At 45.7% G+C, this 27,211-nt stretch overlaps 1 protein-coding gene across 1 annotated transcript in view; it reads right to left on the reverse strand.

Moving 5' to 3' along the window:
- Positions 1–27,211, reverse strand: part of BICDL1 (BICD family like cargo adaptor 1) — a 47,484-nt gene that overhangs the window by 6,129 nt on the left and 14,144 nt on the right. Inside the window, exons 3-8 of the mRNA XM_066331324.1 lie at positions 10,563–10,679; positions 8,377–8,523; positions 7,226–7,405; positions 6,734–6,952; positions 5,548–5,691; positions 2,431–2,561 (exon numbers count right to left, since the gene is read on the reverse strand). Coding sequence (XP_066187421.1) covers positions 2,431–2,561; positions 5,548–5,691; positions 6,734–6,952; positions 7,226–7,405; positions 8,377–8,523; positions 10,563–10,679 — 938 coding nt within the window. The remainder of the gene's footprint in view (positions 1–2,430; positions 2,562–5,547; positions 5,692–6,733; positions 6,953–7,225; positions 7,406–8,376; positions 8,524–10,562; positions 10,680–27,211) is intronic.

Below are 27,211 nucleotides of genomic sequence, written 5' to 3' on the forward strand. Positions count from 1 at the left end.
GTGGGACAGAACTTTTGACATCATTACTTTAAAACCAGCAGATTTCTGATAAGCACACTGTGAGGAATACTGAAAGAAAATTAGATACACTGCTGTGTAAGATAATAGTGTGCCTGGATAATGTGCAAGATCTGCCAATAAAATGGAGATCTAGAACAAGGTAGAATCTATACACAATCATTTTCTCTTTTTCTTCTGTTTACATGCATAGAGAACAAATGGTATGTGCTAAAAATCAAATGACCTGTGTCTGATTGCTTGATCAATAAATTGCAATACAAAACAAACAAACAAAAAAAAAAAACTCTTAAAGAGTACAATTCTGCTTTCACTTGGGACGTGGACTGAAGGAAGACATGAAAGAAGATAGCTTATCATGGCATATACTTTTTAAGAATTACAAACTGTTAAAATAGTTTGAATTAAATGTTAGGCTTTAAGGAAAGCTCCCAATTTCAGTGGAGTTGTCCAAGCCCTTGGGAACACTTTTGCTACATTTCTTCCCAGACATTTGGTGGCCATTGGGCATGTCATGCCATGGACAAGGTTACCCAAAGAGCCCCAAATGCTCAGTGGCTGAAACCTTCCAGCTGCTTCTTGCTTGTGGAAAGGAATTGTACTTTAGGATGGAGGAATTTCTGGAGCTGCACAAGCTGGGAAATGCTGCTCACCATGCTGGAAGCACACAGGTGAGCACAGAGCTTAAGTTTTCAATTAACTGCTGTGTGACAGGAAACTGTAACATGACTTGCTGGGAACCATGTTTCCTTGCAAACATTTTTGAAAGAAATAATTGCATCTTGATAACTGTAGCTAATTCCTTGTCTTCTAATAGCACCTTGTGCTCCCTCGTGCTCCCCTGCAGAAGAGCAATTTAGGAATTTGTGTTTATATTCCAGGTACTGGCTGCTTAACACTTTCTCTGAAAGGATCCTATTTTCCTATTGCTTCCCATGTTGCCAAACTTAAGCTTCAAGCAAAAATTTTCCACACCAGATGTCTGCCTCGGGCAGTGACTTTATTTCTGTTCAGAGTTAGGGAATTTTGGGGGGATGGGTTCAACAAAAGCAACTTAACCCTTGGGGTGTGAGGTGGGAAGAAAATCACAAGCCTCTCCAGGCAGTAACCAGCCCACTGGGTCCGGGAGGGATGTTTTCACTTCAGTGACAGAATGCTCTTGTCTGCTTTCACTTGCTGCCACTTTCTGCTCCTCAATCCCCCTCACCTGTGCCCCATTCCTGGGGCTCCTGCACTACAGGACAGCCAGCCCCAAATCCAAATATGGGTGTTTTGTCCAGCAGGGTCGCAGGGGGCTGGAGAAGCTGTGCCCTCCCACTCCCGGCTGTGGTTTGGGCACCTGAAACAGCCTTTTGTTGCGAGGCTTCCCTGCTGCTGGTTGTATGTTTCCAGGGGATTGATGGCAGCGGCAGTGTTGCCATAGTCACGGCAGAGCCAGCAACCCACAGGCACCAGGAATGTCAGAACTACCTCCCTGAGCCCGGCAGACAGCTGGGGTGCTCCTGCTCCTTGCCAACAGATGGAGGTGTTACAGAGGACAGCGATGGGGATTTGGTAGCCCAGCAAGGGCAGCACGGGTGATTGAGCCACTCATAAAAAGGGATGGTGTGGGCTGATTTAGCTCCTACACCCTCAGAGGTGCAACCCTCTCCTGCTCCTGCTCCTCCTCTTGTCCAGGGCTTTTCCCTAAGAAGCTGGACAGGTGGTGTCCTGGCCCACCTGCTTGTTGAAGGGATTATCAGATGAATCCTTTCTAGCAGAGCACACAGGGGTAAAGGCATCTGTCCCTCTCCTCTAGGCAAGGAGTGCTCAGGGCATTTTGGCAAGCCCAAGGGCAGGGAAAGGGTGATTTGGGGTAAGGGGGAGCAGAACTGCACAGATCTTTAAGGAGGATGGGCAAAATAAAGAGCCAAACCAGTGGGAGAATCCCAAAAGGTGAACCAGAAAATTACAGGACTGGAGATGCAAAAAAGACCTTGGAACAGGAAAGGAGAGGGAGTGACCAGAGGAACCAGAGTGACTAGGTTTAGGTAAGAAGCCCAGGCAGGCCACAATGGGGATGGTCAGGAAAGCAAGGCTGTGGGTCTGGAATAGCAAAGGAAGAAAACCGTGACAAATAGGGCAGACCTAGTGTTTCCATTTGGCACCCTGAAGACTTCTCCTCCTTGCTGTGACTCACACCAGCACTAGAGATGGCACAAACGTGGTTCACAGAATGCTCCTAAATGCCCCCAGTTCAGCCGTGGGGCAGCTCTGCCTTCAGCATCTGCCCTGCTCCCAAGCTCCTGGCAGCATTTCCCAACGCCAGCAAAGCCAAGACATCCCTTTTGTCACGGCTGCTGTGCAGAGTAAGAGAAAGCCACTCCAGAGGCATCTCTTGCCAGGCTGGCCCTGGCTGTTGGTGCCACTCACTTGGCGATGGCCTCGTCGCGGTCCCTGATGGCCTGCAGGAGCCGTTCGCTCGCCTCCTTGTCCTCGGCAGCGCCGCGCAGCCGGTCCCGCTCCTCCTTCAGCGTCGTCATCTCCACACTCAGCAGCGTCACCTGCGGGCAGAGGGAGGCTGTGAAACCCAGGGCTGCTCAGGGAAATGCACCGCAAGCGTGTGCGGGGGAACATGGGCCAACCTGCAGATGGAGAGATACCCTGGTCGTAAAAAACCAGCGCTGTCTGCTGTGTGGGGCTGTTAGTGCTGGTGCCACTCTCCATGAAATGTGCTGGCATGCCCTGGGATGCTGACCTGAGCAAGATGTGCCACCAGGATGGCCTCAGCAACAGGCAAAAACAGCACTGAAAGCTGTGCAGAGCAGGACCCACCTGTGACTTTGCTGTCACTGTGGCATCAGTGCTAAAATGTTGCCCCTCTCCAAGCAGTTTGTCTTGCAGTTTGCACATATCCTCTGAATCTGTCAGTTATAATTCTGATCTTTACAGGGTTAAATTACTGCTAACATAATTTACAAGCAAATAATATTTTTTGAAGGGACCATTAAGTCTCCTGAAGTAATATGAAGCTGTAGACAAAGGATGTGAAAATTCTCCTTCATGCCATGGAAGGTGTTACTGGCACATCTTACAATTTTAATTAGACTTTGAAATATGTCTGGAATCTTAAATAGTCTGAGAAATGATCTATAGTTTTGGTCCTGTGCAGAGTGAGTTAATAGGGTGTGAAATCATGCAAGGATTGCATTAGCACAGCTTTGTAATATTTCATACACATTTAATTTCTTTGTCTAGGGCACACACATGCTCCCTTACGCTACTCTACCACCTGGAAACCCTTCCAGCGTTTGACCCACCTCCTGCCTCTAAATGCAGCTTAGTAGTGCTTGAATCTTCAAAGAAATCTTTAAATAGAGGGCAGACAGTCAAAAAGGGCTCATCACACCCAGGGCGTGGGAGGATCTGCCGTTAGGGAGGCATGGCTGGGCCGGGGGGAGGAGGGTGTGAATGCACCCTGTCTGTGCAGAGACTCCCCACGGGACTGGGGAGCTGTGCTAGGGCTGTCAGGACACCAGGGAGCTGTGCCAGGGCTGCCAGGGAACTGGGGAGCTGTGCCCTCCCTCAGCCCTACATGGGGAGCACCTCGGAGCAATGATGAGACAGAGAGCAGCAGTGATGGGGTGATGTCAAAGGTGCAGAGTGCTTTTACAGAAATCCCAGGGGACAGAGGATCCAGAGACCCAAAACATGGTGTTTGGGGATAGGTTTGGAATTTTAATTGGTTCTGTCTGTGCTTCAGGTAAGAATGGGAGGAAACAAACAGGCAGGAGGTGTGAAAGCTTCTCAGTGTAGACAGAAAAGGGGGTGACTCCTGTCTCCACCCGCTCACCGTGCTCTTTGGGAAGGAGCAATGAATGTGTGTGATGCCACAAGATCCTAAAAACCATTTATAAGAAGCTCCCCTTTGATTGTATCAATACCAGTGCCAGAACAGAGGGATGGGGAGGCAGCAGAGCACTGCTTCCCCCAGGTGGACCAGATTTCCATATGCATAAATTTTCTGTAGCACTGAACAGAAGATGATGTTGCCTCTTCCATAGAAGGTGAGAATAATAATTAAACCTGGAGCAAGTGTGAGGCTGGATAAAAGGCAAAAGCTGTGGGAGACGTGTACTTGCTGTGGGAGGCTGGAGTTCCTCTCTGAGGGTAATGGCTGCTGCATTTGTAGCTATGCCCCATCTTTCTCCACATCACACAGAGGTGTGAGAAGGAAACAGAACTGCAGTTCTCCCTTTGCTTACTAAATATTCAGAGCTTTGGTAGTTGGGGACCCCAAAAAGCAGACCCAGGGTTCCAGACTTGCAATCCAGAGCTGGTCTTCTGGTCCCTCCTGGCTGGAGAGTTTGAGGAGATCAGACAAGCCTAAAATCTGTGAATAAGTTTCTAAAGGTCTCTGTCAGCACTGACAGGTTGCAGAGATCAAGCCCTTGTCTCCTTCTCAGGGCAAGAGGGGCTTGTGTGTGGTTCACAGGACTGCAGCAGCATGGCCTGGGCAGTGACTGGGCTTGTGTCTTACTGGGGGCAGAAGTCTGGACCTTCAAAAGTGTCTCTTGTGGTGGCCACACTGCTGAGGGGAGCAGTCCTAGGGGAAGGATTGGCTCCAGGGCTGCTCCTCTCCCACACTCTGCCCTGATCAGCTGCTGTGGAAGCAGCACATTTCCACCCTTGCACAGGTGCAGCCACCACTGCCAGGGTATTTAATGATTTTTCCCATTTATTCTCCAAAGGGCGATACAGCACTGCTGGGAAGACTGACCAAGGACATTAAGCCCATTCTCGGCTCCAGTGCAGTTGCTGCTGCTTCTGCTGCAGCCTCCAGATCCCCACAGAGACACCACCCCTTTGGTGGCCTGTATCCATTTCCTGCTCTTGGCATAGGGCCTCAGACACAGATGATGCTGTGCTGGGTGTGGATGCAATGGGATTCTGTGCTTTGGGTGTGCAGTTGGTGTTGTGGCTGGACCATTCCTTGATGCTGAGGTTGCCTCAGCTGGTCCCTAGGGTGCTGCCTGGTGCCAGCCTGGCCCCAATTAGGATCCTCTGGGAGTGCTTTTCTGAGGGTTTTGTGATGCTGCTGTGGAAGAGGTCAAGCCCTGCTCCATGCACAGCAGAACAGGACTGTTATGTCCATGGAATGGGTGCACACACCCTTCACAAGGGCTCAGTGCAGCAATCCAGGTCAGCCTGCATACCTTTGGGCTTCCAATACCCCGTATCAAGCAGCTTTGTACTTTGATGAGAAGAATTTAAGTAACAGGGATGGGCTGAAAAGCGGATTGGGAGAAAAGCTTAAAAAAGTTTGGCTGCTTGAGATGATGCCTTGGATGGGCCCCAGACAATTTGTCAGAAACTTTCATCTTAAATGCTTAAATCCTCTGCATTTAGTTCAACAAATCTCCCTCATCCAACCATTTTGGCCTAAATCCTTCTGGGTTATTTATCATATTGGTCTCTTTGATGGGAGCCATGTCTTGGAGGATAACACTGCTGTTACAAGACCACATGTAAAGTGTGGGAGTTGCTAACCTGGCTGTGCAGTCGCTGCAGCTCCTCCAAACTCTGCCTCAGTTTCCCCCGTTCTCCCTCCATTAATTCCCTCAGGGCTCGCGAATCCTCACTCGTTCTCCTGATCTGCTCCTCTAAGGTGTCGTCGTCGCTTCGCCGGGAGCTCTGAGAGCGGGAGAGAAATCTCTTGCTCAGATTTCACTTTAAAAAAGGCAATTGTAGTAATTTGGTACCAGTTTTTTGTTCCCATACACCTCCACAACCAAGGGTAGTTCTTTCACACATGATGTAAAGAGAATGCGGACCTTGGCATAAACCAAATTTACAGAGACCTACTGCCCATCTGGCAGCCCATGTGGCTACAGTCTCTGTTTGTGGACCTTTTACAGGACTCTCTACATTTTATTTAACCAATACAACTTCATCTCTATACTCAGCCTATGGGTACTTAAATGAGGAGGGTGAGTGCTCCCTCAAAGCCCCCTGCAGGGGCTGCACTGTTTTCCTCACCACAGCACCCCAAATAAGTCATAATGGCAATGCAACCAGCTTGTAGGGAATGGGAACAGGCCTGATTTCAGCCACAACAAGTGAGGTGTTTTGTTGTAATTCTGCTCTTCTCTGGATGCTGAGTGGTCCCTCTCTGCCACTCCCCTCCTGCCCAGCAGCCTGGGGACCACATCCTACAGACATCATCTTGTGCCAGCAAAAACCTTCACCTGCCACAGATTTGAGTTTGGCAGCTCCTGCCAAGACATTTCTACCAATGACAATTCACAGGGACAGAACCTGACACAGGGGTTATGATGTTTTAGTGATACTATTGCTAATAAAGCAAGGTTAGGAAAATCCCAAATGAAATAACTGAACTGTGATGTGTAAGGCAATTTGCAATATTTCCATGTTGAAACTCTATCTAACTGAAAATCTCAAACTAAGCCTATTTTTATTAATTTCCCAGAACAACTCCCAGAACAATGACAGTTATATGAGCTTGAAACTTCAGGTGGTCTGAGCACTGCAGGCTGAAACCCCACGTGCTTTGCTCTTGGCTGACCATTTGAGACACAAGGAGCGGGCGACGCTTTGTGACCACCCATCTCTGTGAACCACAGAGGTTTTCTGGGAGATCAGGGCCTTTAGGATCCAGCAGCACCTGCAGCAAGCTCTGGACCAGAGGACGTGCACAGGCCAAGGCCTCTCTTACCGTGGAGTCTGCCCCGTCCAGCACATTCTGTATCAGTCTCTTGAGCTCACTGAGAGCCGCCCGCAGGCTCCCGGCCGGGACGTCTTTGGCGGATGATGTTTCCGAGGACTCGTCCATGGAGGAGTCTGTGGACACGGCCGAGTCGGCGCTGTCGTTGCCCCGCAGGTGGGAGCAGAGGTACCGCACCTGGCAGTATGCCTCCCACAGCTGCAGCCTCAGCTGGAATGAGAGAGCCTGCATTAGCCCGGGCTGCCAGCGCCACGGAGATCCTCCTTCCATGGGCAAGTGAAGTGTGTGATTGCCAGCCCTCACAAATATTTGCCGTTGGAAATGGATGCTGAGGTTTACTTTCATAGGCCATATGGGTGTTGATGCCAGATCCCAATTTTCTGGCCTTTGGTTCAGCTCCAGATTAAATGCATTAAACTCCCTTTTGCTCCGGAACTGGTCACAGAGGCCTATGGGATTTCCCAGAGGCTGGGGGGCAAATACCTGTTCTCGTTCTTGCTCCAGCTCCTCCGCCTCCATGCTCTGCTCTATCTCTGAGAGCAGGGATGTGCTGGTTGTGTTGAGGTTTTGGAGACTTTTCTCCTCGCTGAGCTCCTCCACCTTGCCCTGCAGCTGCCGGTAGGACAGCCTCACCTCCTGGAGCTCCAGCTGGCTTTGGTGCAGCTTGGGAAGAAAGGCAAGGAATCAGAAAAATATTAATGGAGCCGATATGGACTGGATCAATCTCTTGGTTTGTGAGGGAGCTGGGAGGGAGGAAAGAGTGACACAAAACAGGGTTTCCAGCCAGGAGGAAAGTACTCTTGGCTGGTATTGCTGTTTATTGGAGCTTAATAATCTCCAAGTGTCATTAGGCACTGTTTAGAATCCAGAATATCCAGAAAGATAAAAATAGCAGGTTAATCAGCACTAAAATGAAGAACATTGTGAAGAAGTTGGGACTCAAGTAAAGCAATTTGTTGAAAACAACACAGCAGGAAGTGGATCAAAAAAGAAAGTGCTATCTACACATTTTTTAAAAATATATACAAATATATATTAAAAAAAGGCAGAAATACTCTTTTTTTTTTTTTTTTTGCAGAGCTGAGGATCCAGTGCTTGGTAACCCGCAGAAGTGAAATGGAAAAATCTTAGTCTGCCCTAAGCCCCAGAGGTGCCAAGCTTGTTTTCTGGGGAGTGACATTTGGCGATTCATGGCTGTGAACACCACAGAGATTGTTGGGAAACCACCTGAGCACTGGAATCTAAGAGGCCAGTTCCAGAGACTGCCCTCTGGAACAGCAGGATCTAGAGAAGCCCCTTTTGAAGACAATTCTATAATTAAAAAATTAAATAAAACGAACTACAACCAGAGTCTTCTGATTCTTTTTGCATTTACTTCATTTCCCCAGCACCCTGCCTCACTTCTTTGCTCGGATCTCCCTCCTAATCTGCTCTTTGCTGTCAAGATGCCTCATTGATGTTCTTGTTACCCATCTTCATGGGGAACACCCCAGGACCTTGCTTACTGCCATCCTTGCATGAGCCATTTCATTCTTCCAGTTGTTCTGTCTCCCAGTTCATGGCCAATTTTACCCTAAATCATGACTTCTACTGCATCTCCCCATCCCCTCCCTGTCTCACTGCTGCCTCCTCACCTGCAGGTCCTTGTCATGGCTTTGTCTCTCCAGGATGAGGACTCGGTCCTGCAGCTCCTCCACGGTTCCCTGGAGCAGGTCGTTCTCCTCCATCATGGCACTGAGGCGATGTTCCAGCTCCCTCTTCCTGTCTGTCAGCATTTTGATCTGCAGGGCAAAGAGAGGCCCTGTCAGACTTTGCAGGGACCAGAGAGCAGACACAACACATTCCCAAGAGAGAAATGAAACAGCAAAAAGCAGAAGGATGCACACAGATTTTCTGTACCTGTATGAGAGAAACTACCTCTATGTGTGGTTTAAAGCTTAGCAAAGCTCTGAAAGGAAACAACTCTTTTCCCAGGAAGCAGGTGCAGCTCCAAAGGGGCTGGGTGTGTGCTGGCAGGTCAGGGACCAGGCAGAAATATTCAAAGGTATTAAATGGAGACCAGCTCTGCCCACCCCTTGCATGTTAACCTTTGAAAGACTGGGAAAAACTGGTTACTTTTCCTGGCTGGTCCTGATGGTGGCATTTTCTCCTGTATAGGTGCTGGAGACCACAGGGTGAGCCAGCAGGATCCAGGGTGAGCCTGTGGGATCCTGCTCCCTGCAGGGCTGTGCCACAGCACTGCCAATAGCTGATCTTAATTGCTGTGTGTTCATCAGGTCCTCACCAGGGATTTTTCTGTCTTTTCACTTGTGAAGACTCCTTTCTGTGCCATGCTTATTTTTAGCCTCCCAGTGATCGGTTGCCTTTAAAATTGGTTCATTTCTTTTAATTGTCAAGGGCAGTGATTTCAGGCAAGGGACAGTGTGCCAAACAAATCCTCCATGACTCAGTTAGCTGGGAACAGTGCAAGGCATGAATCAGCACTAGCCAAGGTCACTTCTTGTTTAACCAAGAAGAAGGAGCTTTTTCCCACATTAGTACCCACAGGATCTCTGGGGTCTGGTATGCCAGCCATCCATCAGTCCAGTATAACCCTAAATGTTCCCTATGGCCTCTTCTCACTTCATGGAGCGTAGACAAATTCAGCAAATTCCCACTGTTTTTTTGGCCTTTTTGGACCTTTTCTCTACTGCTTTCCAGGTTGCTGGAAAGATTTGGCTGCACAAAGGAATATCAGCCAAGTATGTGGACTTGCTATTTCTGCAGAGTAAAGACTGCTGGAGGTATTGGAAAGCTGATCTGAGGTGACTAATGGTTTCTGAGATGTCTCTGCCCACCACCATCATGATTTGCATGGGCTGGAGAAAGAAAAATAAAAGGTTTAATGGAGAGATTGTATCAAGATTTCATATTTGGTGGGCAGACCAGTAACAAACATGCTGTAAATAACCATACAACAGAAGAAATGTCACTCTGCCATGAGCCCTGGACCATGGGAAAGGCACAGGTGCAAAGGGTTTGGAAAGCAAGAGACAGAAAGGAGGTGAGGAGACAAGGTGTGGCATGCATGGTGACAGGCATGCATGGTAACAGCAATATATATGCAGGCAAACCCTTTCCAAGCCTCCATACTTACTTCAAGGACTTGCTGCTCCACACCAAGGGGAGGGGAAGAAAAGGCAAGGGACCAGCAAGGAGCAAGTAGGAGCAGGAGAAAAGAAATTGAGAGATTTTAGGAAAGGCTTTTCCAGGCAGCTTTTAAATAAAAGAAGTCATCGGGTAGTAGAGCTGGACATCTTCTACCCATCTAGTTCCTGCCTATGTGATCCCCAGTGACCCTGTCAGGGAAGGGAAAAGGAAGGAAGTTGTATCATTCCTGCAAATGTACTTGAGTTAAAACAGGCAGGGGGTTCTTGCTTTCCCAAGCGCATGGCTCAGAGGCAGAAGATTGCTGCTTTCTTTGCAAGCACGAGGAACAGAGGAAAAAAACCCTTGCAGACCTTCCCACCGTGCCTGCCACAGTTTAATCTGTACTGGGCAGCAGCCCTGCAGAACCACAGCCACGGTTTGGTTCTTGGGAGATCCTTCTCATTCATTCATTTTGCAGGAATGCTGTGGTGGAGGCAGGACTGGAAGATGCTCTGAGCCAGCCCAGCCAGAACATCATGGAGCAATCCTTGCTGGGACAGTCCTTTGCCCCAGTGCTGCCATCCCTCTGTTGGCTCCACCGGCTGACTGTGTTTGCTCAGCTCAGAGAGGGTCATTACACAAGCTCCAACAGCCCTGGCTGCATTCTGCAGGAGGGAGGCAGGTGACTCACCTCAGCCTGGAGGCTCTCCAGCCGCACGATGTGTTGGCTGCTGGAGGAATTCTTCTCCCGAAAGTCCTCCCGGAGGGTGTGGACCTGCAGGGAGAGCTGCCGCTCCACCTCCGACGCCTGCAAGGAGACACCAGCTCGAGTTACCCCACAGATGCAAAGCAGCCATCTCCTCCTGCCCAGATACAACTTCTGCACAAGCCCAGTTTCAGCAGAAACTGAATTCTGCACAGTTGGGGTGAGTGAAAATCTCATCTTGGACAGATACTGGGGGGAGCTGCCATTTAAACTACATTGATTTTTCCCTTGGGGCAGCCAAGGAGACACAGCCCATAAATTTTTTTCCACTGTAAAAAACTATGGTGACTCCTGTGTCCTAGAGGAAATTCACGTTGCCTTCAAAATTGTAGCCTAGCTGGGGTTGAGGAGAAGACCAGGAAACACTCCTGTTTGATTTACACTCTCTTAACCTCTGAACATCTTTGGCACAGCTCTCATATAACAAGTACTCTTTGCCTCTGATTCCCAGCTCCTGTCAAGGCCAGATGGAGAAACATCCACTCCACACGACTGTCAGTACAGGATCCCTGGGCTTGTCCCTCTTTCCCATTTTGAAGCAGGGATGCCCCACTTATGCAGGGTGGTTTGAGGACAGCAGAAAGGCCATTCCTACCTGCAGGATCCAGGCTTGAGACAGCTCTTACAAATGACAGCTTAGCCATGTTAATTACTCTCCAGGAAGCTTTATGGCTGATTTTTACATGTGAACACACTTGTTTAGGCTTGTAAGACAACATAAGGTTTTTTATTATGAAACGCTAACGAGACAGCAAAATGGATGGTTTTCTTTTTAATTATCTTCCATCAGGTTCCATAATACTTAGGCACAGACCTCTGACTATGCTACATGGGCTGGAATTGAGTTAATTCCCCTCAAGAGGTGGCATGACAGTCCTGCTTGGGGATTGTCCAGTGGCAAAAGCCACAGTGCTTCAGACAGAAAGGTGATATGCTGATTGGAGTCAGCAGATGTGGGCAGGTTGGGAAATGCATTTTTAGGTCTGGCAAATGTGGGTCTGGATTTTCTCTGGGTGCTCTGACAGTGCCCAAGGCAGAACTTCACCAAAGGGTGCAATGACTCTGCTCTAGCAGCTTGTGACTCGAGCAATGAGCACACAGACCCACCCTGAGCTGCCCACAAAGGCAGCACTGCTCCCTTTTAAAAATGGTCCCTTAATTTGCACAGTCTGCAGCAAAATATTCCAAATAAGAAGCATGAAGTAGAAGGCTGTTCCAGCTCTATCAAGTGGAGGAAACTGGTGGCCTCAACACCATTTGCTTGGAGGGGCAGCAGCAGACAGAAGTGTGGCCACCAAATCAGACTCTGACCACTGACTTCTGAAAAGAGAAATGTTCCAATAACAAGAAGAAATAATCTTGTCTACCAATTGTCTTTTAGTTTTCTTCTTATACTATTTTTTCACTCTTCTTTAAAGCCCCCTATCAGAACTCTTTGCATATTGTCTAATTTATTTAATAAAGCTTCCTTGCTTGGGCAGGATACAGAAAATATAATGACAGCACAGCACTATAGGAATGGGTTGGTTATTTTCCTTCCCTGAAGCAACTATAGGTTGCAAAGCATCCTGAGCAGCTATTAATTGGTGACACTAAAGAAGATGGATGGATTGTGCTTTTTTTGAATGATTCACTTGCTTTTGTAATGACTGCCGAAACATCTTCATGATGAAACACTCTGCAGGAGCTATCAAGGATGAAAAAGCACCAGATGAAAAGCACTGAAGGATTTTGCCTGCAAGATGCTGACCACACTCCCAAGGAGCACAAGTAGCACCAGAGGAGATGAGACACCAGTATTTGATGGTTCACCGTGTAACATAATTTATATGCTTGAAGAATTCTACGTACAGAGAGTATAAATGTACAATAGAGCAGTAAGGAAACAAGGCAGTATTAATGGCATTGTAAAAATCCCTGGTAAGAGAATATATAGCTGCACTTGCTCGTTCTGCACTCTATGCCCAGACTGGAGCAGGTGAAGGGATGAGCTGCAAGGATGATTCAGATTGTGGAAAGTCTGTTATACGAAAGGAGTCTAAAAAAAGGATGGTTTTATCTCATGCAGTGAATGCTGAGAGAGGACTCCCTATAAATACATCATGGATGAGCACACAGAAGGGAGAAGCGCTATTTAAGCAGAAGCACAATTTTGGCAGAAAAGAAAGATGTGAATAAACCGGATAAGAGTATATTAAGGCTGGCAATAGGAAGATTTCTACATTTCCAAGGACTTGCTGTAGGATTCCTCTTCCTGCACCATTACAGTAGTAGAAATGGTGGCAGAAAAAATACCTTTGTAATGGAGCTGGGTCATTTTATCATGCAGCTTCTTTCAGAGGGCTGCCTGTGACAGAAGGGAAATGAATTGACCCCAAAGGTCCTCTCCAGTACCAGGCTGCTTGCAGGACTATAAGACTTGTAGTCACCAGCATTAAATCATCATCTGGAATTTATCTATCCCCTTCCCAGCTCACAGGCTTACACATCTTATTCCCACAATTTTTACCCACATAGAGGGGAAAAAAAGGACTCAGTTACTGTTAGTACTTGGAGCCCTAAAGGCAGATGGGATGTCATAGTGTCACCTCAGTGAACACCATTTGCATCCCACCTCATGCAGTAAAGTAAAAATAACACCCGCTTTAGCTTCACACAGTGCAGAAAATATTCTCTGACCAGCTGTTTAGCAGAAGTAAACAGAAATGACTGTATTTTGTGTTTCCCTCCACAGGCTAACCAGGAACAGTCTTCATGCTGTTTTTCCAGACATGAAACAGTCTTCTGAGCTGAGCTCTGGTCATGGAATCTTCATTTTCATGCTACATTTGTTTCAGAGGTTGTTAATCCTGCTGCCAAACCCTTTCTAATCAATTGTAACATAGAGATTTTAATATCAGCTTGCTTATGAAAGCCACCTTGACAGTGTCCAGTACTTCTCAGGCTTTATGGTGTATGTTCAGACAGTGAACATACTTCAGTTCTCAGCAATGTTGTTGATGTGCACCTGTGCTGTGTGTTTTAAACCGTAAGCTCACCACTGATTACTTCTAACAAGCTCTTTTTATTTAATGGCATCAGTGAAGAAGTAACCTTCCATCTCCATTTTCTCTTTCATGCTCAGTATGGCTTTTGCTGAATGGAAGTGAGTTTTTTCTGCTTCAGCCAGCCTGTAGGGCTTTCTCTTCTCCATCAGTGTTAATGTTTCCTAGATATTAAAAGCTAAATCTTTTGTGGTTCTGTCAACCATTTAGCAATACACTGATTTTGCTAGAGACAAATAATATTCTTTGAAGAAAGGCAGACATATATCGCCCAACATCCCAGCTTTGCTCTGTAGTTAAAAATGAATTAATTTCCTCAGTATGGGCAAATTGGCCAACACAGCCATCAGGCAAAATCTGAAGCATATCTGCAAAAGTATAGACATCAATTCACAATTAGATATATCCAATCAACTGTGAGATTTGTTTTCTGGTCTTCAGGCAAGGTTTCGATGAGATTTGGGCAGTGCAAGAAGACAGGAAGAGCAGCAGGACATTTTGGCTCCTGTTCTAATTAAGGGCTTTTCATCACTGCAAACTTGATTAAGTTTCTCTCGTGATTAATTCCCAAGTGCTAAAATATACAAAACGGTGTAGATTTTTGGCAGAAAGAGATGCTTGCCAGTTACAGGAACCCCATGAGGTTTAACATCTGGAATATATGAGCAACAAATACATAAAACAAATATAAATAAAGTGGACCACTGATGTTCCTGTGCAGGGGAGATCTTTGAGAAGTTAGGGATGGACTGTGACAAATTAATGGCCTGTAGGTTAGTCTTATTCAAAGAAAACCTTCCTCTGGGGTAAGCTTTGATAAATAAAGCTAACTGTATACAAAACACCTAGCTATAAGTCATGTCAGAAAGAAAAGGAGAATGGAAAAAGTTTAATAGACTGTAGCCAGGTGAAGAAAGCAATGTTTCCATATGATTTACTTCTACAAACAAGATGATTAAGATTTAACAAAGGATATTGAAGGTTTTCTTGCCTAAAATAGCTAAGAAAGAGAAGTCCTAATTAGTGCTAAATTTGTAACACTCAGGAGAGTGTTACCCCTTTTATTAATTTGCTAATAGCTGAGTTCAAGGGACTTCCCGTTCCCACTGTGGTCCCATTAACACTTCAAACCACTAATTGCTGCCTCCCCTGGCTGAAGGTTCCTGGATTCTCAGCTCTTCTCTGGAAGAAAAATATATTTGGCTACTAAAATATAACCAGAGGAGGAAACATCAACAACAACAAATTGCTTTAGATTAATAATTTACAAAGAAATTATTAATTTGGCTTCTGAGGGAAGTCCCAGAGGACTGGGATTGCTGTCTTGCTGCTGTAACCAGCACCCTGGTGCTGGAAGAAGCCTGGTTTTCTGGGTTACTTGATCCATGCCAATAAATTGGCTGTTCCCCAGACCTTGGCACATTGGCACCATAAGCTACCATCAGTATTTAGCACACCTGGAGGTTGCTAAGTTTGGGAATCTTTGAGAGATTTTTAGCAAAGCTTTTAATGCAGGTCAACTTCAAATTGTTATTTGAAGCGTAAGCCTATGCAGGAAAGTTCTTACATAACAGAGGTGTTTGCATTCGCCACCTCTTGAGGCATTCAGCTTTATTTGCTGATATTTATGTGCCCAGAGGGATTCCCTGTGGAATTCTCCATGGAGAAGAGCAGTGGCACCCTGGTGGGCTGGCCAGACACCCACCCAGCTGCTCTCACCCCTCCTCCTCAACAATGGGGAAGAAAATAAGATTTAAAAGCTCGTGGGTTGAGATAAAGACAGGGAGATTACATACTATTAGGGGAATTTGAAGTTAAAACAGTGACCAGTAAAGTAAAAGGCAAAGCTCCGACTGGCCATTGCCTGAGACTGGATCAGTAATGGGGATTTTTGTGGTGAAGGAGAGGATGGAACTGTACTGAGGGTGAATATTGCCCACCTTGGTGGGGCTGTGATGGTGCTGCTTCCCTTGTGGTGTGAGGATTTTTTGGGGCTGATGTCATCAGTGGAACTGTGAAGGTTGTGTGATGAGTGAATATTTTAATGACCATTATGAAATGAGCATTCTGCTGAGGCAAGGGGTGGAATTTATTTGCTGGGGGGCTGAGAGACCCTCTGGGGTGGGGCTGGCCCAGGATGGACACGGTGAGTTCCACCCCAGCCCCTCTGCAGGGCAGTGCTGAGCCTGTCATTCAACTGCTGCTGGAAAAATGCAGTCAGGAAAGGACAAAACACCTTCTGTCAGTGACAGCTGAGGTAAAAAGTGGTTGAAGAAATAGGAGGAGATTTGGCTAGGCCTTCTCCAGAGACCTCTTCCCACTTCTCACCAGTGCAGCACAAGACATTGGAGCTGGGAAGTGCTGCTGAGAGCCAGCACTGCCCCCATCCCTGCCAAATGATGGAGAGGGACTGAATCCTCCTCCTCACCTCATCCCTCACTCTGCTTCTGCCCAGCTGTGAGGGTTTCAAGGCTGGAGAGCTTTCCCTTTGGCAGGAAACAGGCTGCCACAGGCCAGCTCCATTGAGTGGGGAGCCCTACACTGACAACAGGGCAGGGAGACAAAACAGGAAACAAAAGAAGGTTATTTTTGCACAAAATGGATCTGTCAAGAAAAAAGGAAATCAGAGACCTTGATCCAAAGGACTGCCAAAGCAAGGAGACTGAGTAATGGAGGAAAGGCACTATTACGACTCTTTTATAAGCATCAGGCTGGGGACACATCAGTGATGGGAAAAGCCTCATGGCTGCAGCATTAAACCTGTTCTGAGAGGATTCTGTGAGACAAAGGGCAGCAGTGGCAGCTTATGCTAAGCTCTGCATTACTTCCACAGTTCTGAGATTTTGGAAATACAAGAATACAAGCTTTTATTGCTTGCATGAAAATGACAAAAATTGGCTACAGATTTGTTCCCTTTCCTGTCTGTAGGACAAGTGGGAAATGCATAGTGTGTCTTTCGACCTCACTCCTATTTACCTGACTTTTACCATAAAAAAACCCCAAGAATGTGTTTCCCCCCAAAAATCCCTAGTTGTGCAGTGGGTAGCAGTGGGTTAATGCCAATCAACTCTGATGCCTCACGCCTGAGAGGCAGAGACCCAACTGGCTGAAAAGAGAGAGCAGGGAACACCTGGGGCTTTGTGTTTTGAGATGGGGTAGTCTGGCACCTGCTTCTTGAGGTGGAGTTAAGACTCGAGATAGTTAGTTAGTTGGTAGAAACATCTACAAGCCCTAGCTCTTCTCAGGCTGAAGCTGGCTTTCCTGGGAGGAATAGTGTTTGCACTGTCTGATTCTGTTGTTTCCTGTATTTCTTATGACTGGAGGACAGAAAGTGTGGCTAGAGATGGAGAAAAGCTACTGCTGCTTTTTTTTTAATTTTCAAGTGTCCTTGAAAAGTCCTTTCAATAAAGATAGTGGACTTTTGCTGCATCACTAAGCAAAGTGTGAAAAAGTAAAAAGGGCTTTCCTGGCATGGTAGTTGTTCTTTTTTTCCCTTCCTGTAAGGTTAGGTGATACATCACAACCAGTGTGCAAGGCAAACATCTGAATGCTTTGGGAAGGAGCTTAGGGGGATGAATGCAAAACGGTGGTCTTCATCTTGTCTTTTATTAAGTGCTCAGATAACTGTCTGCTTGAGGCCAAAAACCATTAGCTTGGGCTAAATCAATTTACAGGATTAGGAGCTGCTGTTCAGAACAGAACAAGGGCAGTTGGGTGCCATATGGGGGGGTAACTTTACCTGTGTGTAACACCTCCAGGTGCGTTGTTTGAATGAAAGAAAGAGCTTCACAAGTGCCTGTGGGCTGGTTTAGGAGGTGCTTAAACACGAGCCTCCCTCTTTTTGTGGTGGTTTATTCTTGACCTAAACATTTGGCTCTTGTGGAGAGGAAAATAGAGTGTGTGGAGAAATGAGTCAGCCAGCTTCTTGTGGGAGGGACTGCAGGAGGCACGATGCTTTGAATGCTGCAATAAATTAGCACTGGAGATAATTCAGAGGACAAAGTGTGCCTGGAGGACACGCCATGCTAAGTAGTGCACGAAGTGGCTCTTGCTTTCAGAGTGCAAATCCTGCTTTGCAGAAGAAGTGTGGGAGACAGCTCTGCACTGTGTCTGCTGTGGGGCTCTGCACAGAGAGCTGAATATGGGCTTGTTGGTAGCTGTCTGGCTCCTGGATGGTGAGAGGATTAGGGTAACAACATGTACCACCAGCAGGCTCCTCTGGTTCTGTGGGGATGCTGCACATCACCTGGACTGAAACGTTTGTTACCTATTTGCACGTGGAAGCAGAAAGGCTGCAATAATCAAGTCTGGTGGAGCTGAGAGGAACCACCACGATAATTCACTGCAGCACAGCCTGCTGCAGCCTGGCCCTTGTTGCAAGGCAGTCTGGGACCTTCAGGTTAAAAAGTTTGTCATTCCTCTTGTGCTTGGGCAAGAGTGCAGTGCCTGAAGTTTTGTATTGGACTAGCAAAGGGAATGGTACAGTTCGGAAGCTGGACAGTTCATGTTTTGCATCAGTAAGCTCTGTGGTCTGTTCTCTTAGATAACTTCTCATGCATTTCTAATATTTAATTGCCACTAGCAAGTTTGGATTTTTTTTTCCCTGAAAAAGGCATATTTTATCTTGATAGACCATTTTGGCCATTACCTTTGATGTGTGTTTTTAATCCAGATTTGCTGGAGTTCAGTCTGTCTTTGCTACATGAGCTAAAGGCTGAAAAATATTTCTTCCTGTAACTTTCTAGTGAGCCAGAAGTGTGGGTCAGATGAGAGGATAATGAAATACAAAATGCCTGACCAGTTTGGAAATAACTGAACTGGAAACATGAATATTTAACGTGGTCATTAAAGCCTTTTGAAAAATTAAGAAGAAGGTTACAAAGGTGAAGATAAAGAAATGTAACATTTCCACCTGCTCTGAGAGGCTCTGCTATCTTTTCATGGTAGCCTGAAGCCAGGACAGCCAATCTCCATTCTTGAATTCTTTTTTTTTTAAATAATTTAAGTCTTAAGACCTTAAACCTGGAGGTGTTCAAACTCAAATGGTTGTGCCTGGAAGAAAGGGACAATAATTAAGCTTCTTACAGTCTCTTGCTCGGGCTTCAAGCACTCACTCTCCTTTATTTCAAGGCAATTTACTGAGTTCTACTGGGGATATCTAAGATGTGATGGCAGACTATCAGCTCTGTCTGCTTTTGAAATCTTCGTGTCTACACCCTGTTAAGCTCACAATACACTTTCAGGATTTATTAGTAGAAAATACAAGCTAAAAGTTCTCCAGTATGAGTAGATTTGATGCTCAAACCTGCAGGTACAAACACGTCTGAGTGCATGAAAATAATGGTGTCCACTCCCATACATGTGAAATGAGTGACTGCCAAAAAAGATGGGACAAAATTCAAGGAGTTGATTTAAAATATAATAAACTCTCCCAGGAAGCCTTCAGACAGGAAGAGAGAAAATGTTTTCTCAAATATTTATTTAAATTTTATGGTAGATTGACCTGGAGATGTTTTATTACCTTCTAAATCCCTGCAAAGTTTAATTCCAAATAACTTCTATCAGGCTGTTTCTTAAAAACAGTGCTCATGTGTGTTTGCTCATTTCCTTTAAAACTTGATAAATTTATCTCAAAAGTGAGAGGAAGAAGAGCTAAGAAGTGGTTTTTGGAGCTTGGCTTGACTCAAGCAAGATGTGAAAGTGTTTTGTGCAGAAGGCTGATTTCTCATAGCCAACACAGTAGAACTTGTAGCAGCCTTCTGTGGAAAAATAAGGAAACCCAAACCCTATAGTGAATATTGGCCAGAATGAAAGCTACAGTTTCAAACTGTTCCATTAAAGTTTCCTCTTCACTAAATGTTTTAACCATAGACAGGTGCAATAGGGTCATAAATGGAAAGGGAATGCCATTAAAGTGAGCAAGTCCATGACAAAGTTTTGGAAAAAACCCAAACCATGAAGCTCATAGGGCAGCATGTCACATTCCAACACTTAAATAAAAAGGTACAAATCTATGTTCTTAAAGGATTGTTCTGGAGCTGTTAAGTAACATTTTACTTGAAAATATTTCTTGGTCAGCTACTATTTGATCTGTCCTTCTAAACACAAAAGAACTGTGCTGAATACCTGCAGACAAAAAGCTTCTAAAGAGATACCATTTAACTTAGCAGTGTTTCTTCCTCTACTTTGGCAGCCTCTAGCTATATCTGAATTGTTCTCCCTCTTGGCAGCATGAAAAGATCTGTTTGGAGCATAAGGTCTTTGGAGGAGACTTTGAGCACAAGGCAGACCTTGCTCTTGGTGATTGCTGACAAAAGATAATTACAATGTGCTAGTAATAACATCTGAGCACTTTGATCTGCTGAAGCCGAATCTATACTTAGTGCATTAACATGGATAATAAGTACAGGAATTCTGTCTCCTTTCAATCCAGCTTTGCTCTGTTTCCACCCAGGTTGAGTCTGTGGACACAGGTGCAGCAGATGCTGGAATACAGCACATTTACCTTCTATGCAGTGCACAGATGTAAACACTGAGGAGATTAAGTCTTTAATTCCCAGATCCTCAGGGCAGGGCTTGGCCTTCAGAGCAATCTCACCTCCCCAGCTGTATGTAGGGACAAATATGCAATAGTAATTTCTAGTGTGAGCCAGAGCCTAAATTCCCAGCACGTGTATCCAAAGCTGAAGATAAATTTTCCAAACAACACCTGTAACTCAGCTTTTGGGAAGCTCCTGAGTACTTCTGCAAGCGGCCAGATCTTATGCATGTGCCAGCCTGGCAGGTGAGGTGCCCCTGGAGAGACTGCATGGCTATACCTGTGGACAGTGCCTGGATGAAGGGAGGGTCTGGAAATATGGATCTCTCCTTGTGGCTCTGTCCTCCTACAATCTTACTTTTAAAAAGCTCTTGCATGAATTTTATTTAAATAACAGCTTTTGGCAAACTTACTGGCATTTTGGTACTCTAAGTCCTACAAAAAGCTGTGCTTGGAAATATAAAAAATAAAGCAAGTAGATGTGGAGAGGAAACAGCTAAAAAATGAGGTGGGTGCAGCACATGCTGTGGGATGGCATATAAAATGTACTATACTCTGCCAAATCATACACACGCAGGGGAATCATTATCAGGGACTGGAAAGAGCCCCTCTCTATATGAGTTTCAGGCTTTAGTGTATCTGAATATCACTAAAGGTAAAGTATGCATGGTTCTGTATGGGAGAGATGCCTCAGTCACAAACCCTTCACGTATTCAGCTATTTTTTTCTGATGGAAAAGAAGTGCAGTGTTATCAGAGGAAGAAAAACCTGTTGTCACAACATCCCAGCAGCTCTGTTAGAGTAACTGCCTGGGAGAGTCCACTGACAATGTTATAAAAGCTGTGCTTGGCTGTGGGCAGCCAGTTTGGCACAAACATGTTAGACTCAGACTTGCTCCCATAGCCAAGGTTTTGCAAATCCAGGTCAGGTGTCATTCAGCTGAAAGCCCTTTCCCCCACTGTCTAAGATGCTGCTTAGAGGGATAAGAGTCACTCAAGCTGTGTTTTTTTGGCATGGAGGCTGTTGCTTTCTGACAGCTGACTCCATGCAGACACAGCCAGCTCTCAGCAAGCCTGGGCTGAGCTCGAGCAGCTGCCAGGCAGGTCTAGGACTGACCCACAGCCCTGGTGTGGGGGCTGCCTGCAAACCAGCACCTATAAGCACTGCTCGAGGTCTTAGACTGGGAAACACTGCACAGACAGCATCAGCAGCCTATCCTGTGTTTGATGCTGAGAAAAGATCTCTTTTCTCTGTGAAGGTTCCACAGGCCTTGGCTGGGAAAAAGCATGCTTACCTCCTTCACCAAAGCTCCTCGTTCACCCTCAATGATTTTTCTTGGAGGGGCATAGTTTGTAAAAACCTACAGCTGCCCACCCTACAGGGAAAATATTGTTGCTTTTGGCTCCAGTGATCTTAAGCAGAAGTCAGTACCAATGACGTACTCTGTGCACGTGCCTTTCGCCCCTACCTAGGGCCAAAGAAGGGAACAGGAGACCAGCTGTAAAGTGCAACAAGAAAAACACAACAAAAGTGGTGTGGCAGCAGCTGTTCTTCAGCTTCAAAGACTCCCTAACAAATCACTGTTGACAATGTGCTTAATTTTCAAAGCCCTGTTTGAGCATGCTCACGCTTTACCTGTGGCAACCTTTGTGGCTTTCCAGGTATGTTCATTTATCACTTTATCTTCACCAGAGAGGGCTGCCTTGCCTGAGTGTGTGTGGATTCTCCTGCACTTGATCGTGGGCTGATCTACGCCATTTCTTCTGCTACTACAGTAGGATTTTAAACTGGGATCTTCCCTAGCTTTGCTGCACATAAATGATTAACTTTCTCTTCCTCTTGCTGCCTGAAATCAAGAGTAATGTGACCAGCGACAGAGGAGACTGTGGTATTCAGCTCTCAGCAGTTTTTATTACTCCTGCTGCTGTAGCTGAATTTCTCTATGTGCACAAGCCAGTGGTAGCAGTACTAAATCTCCCGAGCACCTGCTGTGTGCTGGAGTGTCTAAAATGGTGCTGCTTAGAGCTTCTGCCAGTACACAGACATGTGAGTGAGTTAGGAGGGCTTTTATCCTATCTGTGCTAAGAATCACCTGCCTTAAGCCACTGATCCCTTTTCCTCCTCCTTCCAAGTCTTGTATGCGGTGAGGTGTGTGCTGGAGCTGGCAGATGGCTGGGGAGCAAACAGGTCCACACAAGCATGCAAAAAAACCAGCTTGCATCACTGCTAACCAGCTTGTGCCAGGACTTGGGTATTCTTCTGCCTGTCACTGCCCTGCCTACACTGGCTTCCCCATCACCCCTTGGCTTGGCTGTTTGGTGATCTACCTCCTGGAATGTTTTTTCCTCTACTCTCTCAGCTCTCTATGGTTGATTAGTCCAAGAGATATCAGCCATGGCACATTGTTGAATTCATTTTTAGACACAATGCTGTGCCAGAGATTTGTTTGCTTAATTACAGAAATACTGTTACTTCTGCTCCTGTATGTCTGGACTTGGTTTTGTTTCTGAGGCTGGTGCTGATTTCAGCCTCCTTTCCTTGGCTCTGCTTAAAGATATTTTTTGTTGTTCTGTTGAATTAGAGTAGATATCCCCAGTTTGGAAAGTTATAAAGAACTGAGTGGACTGAAGAAGGAGCAAGTAGTTTAACCATGTCACTACTGCTTTTATCACAGGTAGGCTTTTATCACTCAGATCTTCAACTCTTAACACTTATATGTATGTAATGCAGGGCTGCTCAGCTCCATGCACTTGCACTTTCTGCATCTCCTATGTGGAGGCAGGTCTCATGTCAGTGCCACACATGGCAAAAGCTGGCTTTGGGTGCCCAGGATTCCACATGAGACAACCAACTTCTTCCTCAGCAGACCCACCATGTGGTGTAGAGACCAGCTTCATGCAAGTGGAGCATGTGTCAAAGCATCCTTGACTTGATGCTTTGGTCATGTGTGCCTCAGCAGTGGGGCACGAGGGCACAACCCAGAGCTGCTTGCTCAGAGGCAAAAAATCTCAGTATAACTCGTGTCAGACTGTGTGTGTATGCCAAGTGATGACCTGAACCCTGGATAATTTTCAGAAATTAATAGGTTAAAGGGTAGCATAATTTTGTTAAGCTCTTGCAGGGATTTGGAATTTCCCAGTGTGATCCCACTGACAACAAGGGACAAAGGAGATAAAGATATTAGCCAAGTTTTCAGCACAAGCCTTCTCTCAAGTACTGATTCAAAATACAGCTTTACATGTCAAGCCGTGAAACACCAAGTATATCCATGTTTCAAACTTATTTATTTGGAGGACAAGACAAATACTACTAGGTAAAAATTTCTCTATTGGTTCTCACCTTACTCAGGTTTGCTGAAAGGGTCTAGGATTTAGTATTTTTGATGGCAACAATTAAACATTACCAGGAAGGGAGTGCTTTGGCCAGGTCCCTTCACAGAGTCAGAATTTACATGGGGGTTATAAGGCTCATTGGGGCTAATCCCTGCTAGCATTATACATCATCTGACAGTTGCCAAGGAGACAAGGATAATCTGAGTGAAACGAGATATGTGAGAAGGGTATTTATGGACATTTGCCTAACGATGCTGGTGGAATGCACCAAGAAGTGATTATTTGAGTGCCTTTGAAGTACTACCTCTTCTGTGATGAATATGGAGGACTGGTACACATGCAAAAAATGTCCCTGTGAAATTAAAGCAGCAACAGCTTGGCCTTATTTTTTCCTTTTATCCTGGAGTGGCCTCATCCAGTGCTGTGGGTGATGCCTTAAGATTTTAGCCTTTATATTTTTCAAATCCTGTACTGCATTAGTGCATAATTCTAAACTCCACATAAGGTGTTAACTACTGTCTCCACATTTTGGTCAGACAAAACAATTCCTCTAGGCCTAAAACTCAAGGACATCCTACAGCCTCCGGCACCAAAACATATAAACAAAAGTGAATTGGGGAAAAGCAAACTGGGGGAATAGGACTTTATTACCTGAAGCTGGTATGCAAATGGAGCAAACTTATTTCTGTCTGAAAAACTCATAACCATTGTCCATCCTGGGTGTAGCCTCTGGGTGGCTTCTGACTGCCCAAGCTGTATCTATTGAAGGCCTTTAATAAACACTCACTCTTATTCTCTTAATCTTGTCCAGCCTCTGTTCTAGGGAGCCACTCCAAGGCATCATGGGGAGGGGCAGACAAGGCTTTTTGCAGTGCAGTGAGTTCCCTGTCCAGCCAGCTGCACTCTGTGGCATCAGCAGAGCATCCACAAGGATAAACAGTGTAAAGAAGCCATTTCAGTCTGACAGAGGCTTAACGAAAACTGTCCACTCCACCTGCTTGAAATACTCACAGGTGTCTCATGCAAAGGTCCCAGATGCCAAGTGGTGTGAGGGGAGGGAAGAGTGGAGTGGTGATGTACAGGTGCTCACAGGCATGGAGGTGTGTGTGCTTTGTAAGGGGCTTTACAGACAGCCAGTTCATTCCTTCACCCTGCAGGTGAGCCCAGCTGCACCACAGACACATGGCTCTGGTTGTTTGTGTCACATGCACTGAACTGTGGGCAGTGCTAGCACCACAGCCTACTTGGTATGTGGGTCTAGACAGGCATTTTGGCCAATTATGCCACTTTCCCTGACCTGGGGTGGCTTATAGCTCTGCTTAGGGAGATTAAAAGAAGCCAGAGAGTTAATATCTTCATTTGAACAAGTTCATGCTTGGAAAGGCTTCTGTACTTTGGTTTCACACAGCAAAATATTTTCTTGGCAGGGTGTTCCCTAGCCATGAGAAGGGTCAGGACCGTTGGAGGAGGCCCATGTCTGGGACCAAGAGCACTAAAGTTGTGTGATCTGGAGCTGTCCTACACTGGGCAAATCTTCCCTTTCTGTGCTGAGGTAAGGCAGTGATGTGCAATGAGGGAGAAAGCTGCCGGTCTCTTTCCCTCTCCCTCAGTTTGACCTTCTTAGTCTCTGATACTGTCTCTTGATGGAGGATTAAGAAGGATGGGAAGACAGAAGGAATTTCCCAAGTTTTGAATGCCTGATGCAAATAACTCCTTTGAAAGCAGGGAGATGCTGAGAGGCAGCCTGCAGCTGATGGGCTGTGTCTCGTGATGCCAGAGTTAATCTGGGTAAGCAGAGATTAACTGAGCTGCTGGATTGGATAATGCCTGAACTGGTTTATTGCAGCTTCTGCTGATAAAGCAGCCCAAGCCTAGGAGACCCCTCCTTGTCTGCAGCTCTGCAGAGTGAGGGCCTGTGCCCATGGCAGCAGTGCCTGAGACACAAGAAGGTCCCAGAAGATGTGTCATTAATGCAATCATCAATTTCATGAACATTTGCCTGGACCCATTAAAGCTTTATATATTCATGTGTGAGATGTCTCGAAGAGTCTGCTCCCTTGTGCTAAGGTGGAGAGGGAAATAAAGGCTAAGCAGCACAACATTTAGGGAGAATTTGTGCACAAATGTGCACAAAGTGAAGTACAACATCCAGTAAAGCCTAGGGAAATAAATCTCTCCGGAATAGAGGCAAACCTACAGGAATAATTTGAGTTGGCAAATCCCTGTGCAGTTTCATAGCCGATCAATAGATGTTATTTAGACAAATATCACACTTACATTCTACCAACGATCTCTTTTGAACAAACACGGTCATTCCAGGCTTTCTCATTTGGCTTCTAAACATAAATCTGTTGAAAAGTACGACTCCCACAAAATCTGAGTCTATTCAACCATTTTGAATAATGCCCTGTTTACATTTGCTTTCACCCTTTCATTACTTTATGTCCATGTAAAATTAAAATGCAAGTCAGTTCCAAAGCCTTTGAGATCACTTGTTCCTTGTGAGTATTCCCTTAGGCTTCTCTGCCTCATCTTTTAGTATTCATAAATAGCAAGAAGACATGACCTGATGTTAGTTAAACTCTTGCCTGCATAAAAGGGAAACCTCAGAAGGTCTCTTTCAGACTTAGCTTTGCCTAGCTCTTCCCATATCAGTGCAAGAATTGGCCAGCCCTCCCTGACTGATGTCTACTTGGCCACCTGGTAGAGTCTTTGGGCCATCTCCTCTGCTCAGCCAAACTTACAGTTTTGGGGTTTTTTAATATCAGTCTAATTCTTATCCTGTAATTTATACACATTGCTGTTTATATAAAGGGCATGGAAAATAAAGCTTATACTGGGTCAAGGAGTAATGTCTGAGCACTAGCTTTAGCCTATCATACTGTCAAGTGTGGGACACAGAGCACTAAATTCCTATTCCATATCTTAAAAACAAACAAAAAGCCCCACCCCAATTCAACCTCATTCTATAAGATCAAGAGAAAAGCTCAAACTCTTGTGTACTTTGCCTGAGTGGAGATTTTTCATTCACTAGGGTCTTGTTTATTGGTTTACACTGACAATTACGGCCTAGCCTGTCAGTGCCTCAGTTTCCTGGTGTTCCAATAAAATCTACACCAATCACTTGCCCACCAAGAAACAATAGTGAACTCTTTAGGTACTTCTCCAAAAGGGGCCCTTCTCTTGAAATTTGTGGATGTTTTTGTCTTGAAACACCTGCAAAAGCAATTGGGACTATGGATCTCTTCTATAAATACAGACCCTTCCCTCCAGCAAGCTTTAAAGTTTGTACCTGTCTAATGCTCCTGGTGTAAGTGACAAATTTGCTGGTCTACACCTGAATTGTAGATTTCCATTTTCCTGGATCTGAGCTTGTAGACAGCCAAGTACAATGGTGCTTTGTTCAACAAGTAACCAGAAACAGCTCAGGCTAAAAAGCTGCCAAATGGAACAGCTTTCTAAGAGCAGCCCTGTCACTACAAAACTGTGCCAAGTCTGGAAGTGGATTCAGGAACAGACTTTAAAGGATGTAGAGAACAAAGCAATCACAAGGTTAAATTTCGTTATCTTGGTGCACTGAAGTGCAAAGGAACTGAAGGATTTCATTTAAAGGGCAAATCCAATGAGCTGGATGCTTTAGTTACCCAAACATCTGCAGGT

This window comes from Sylvia atricapilla, chromosome 17 (genome assembly GCF_009819655.1).
Source record: "Sylvia atricapilla isolate bSylAtr1 chromosome 17, bSylAtr1.pri, whole genome shotgun sequence".
NCBI classification, from domain to species: Eukaryota; Metazoa; Chordata; class Aves; order Passeriformes; family Sylviidae; genus Sylvia; species Sylvia atricapilla.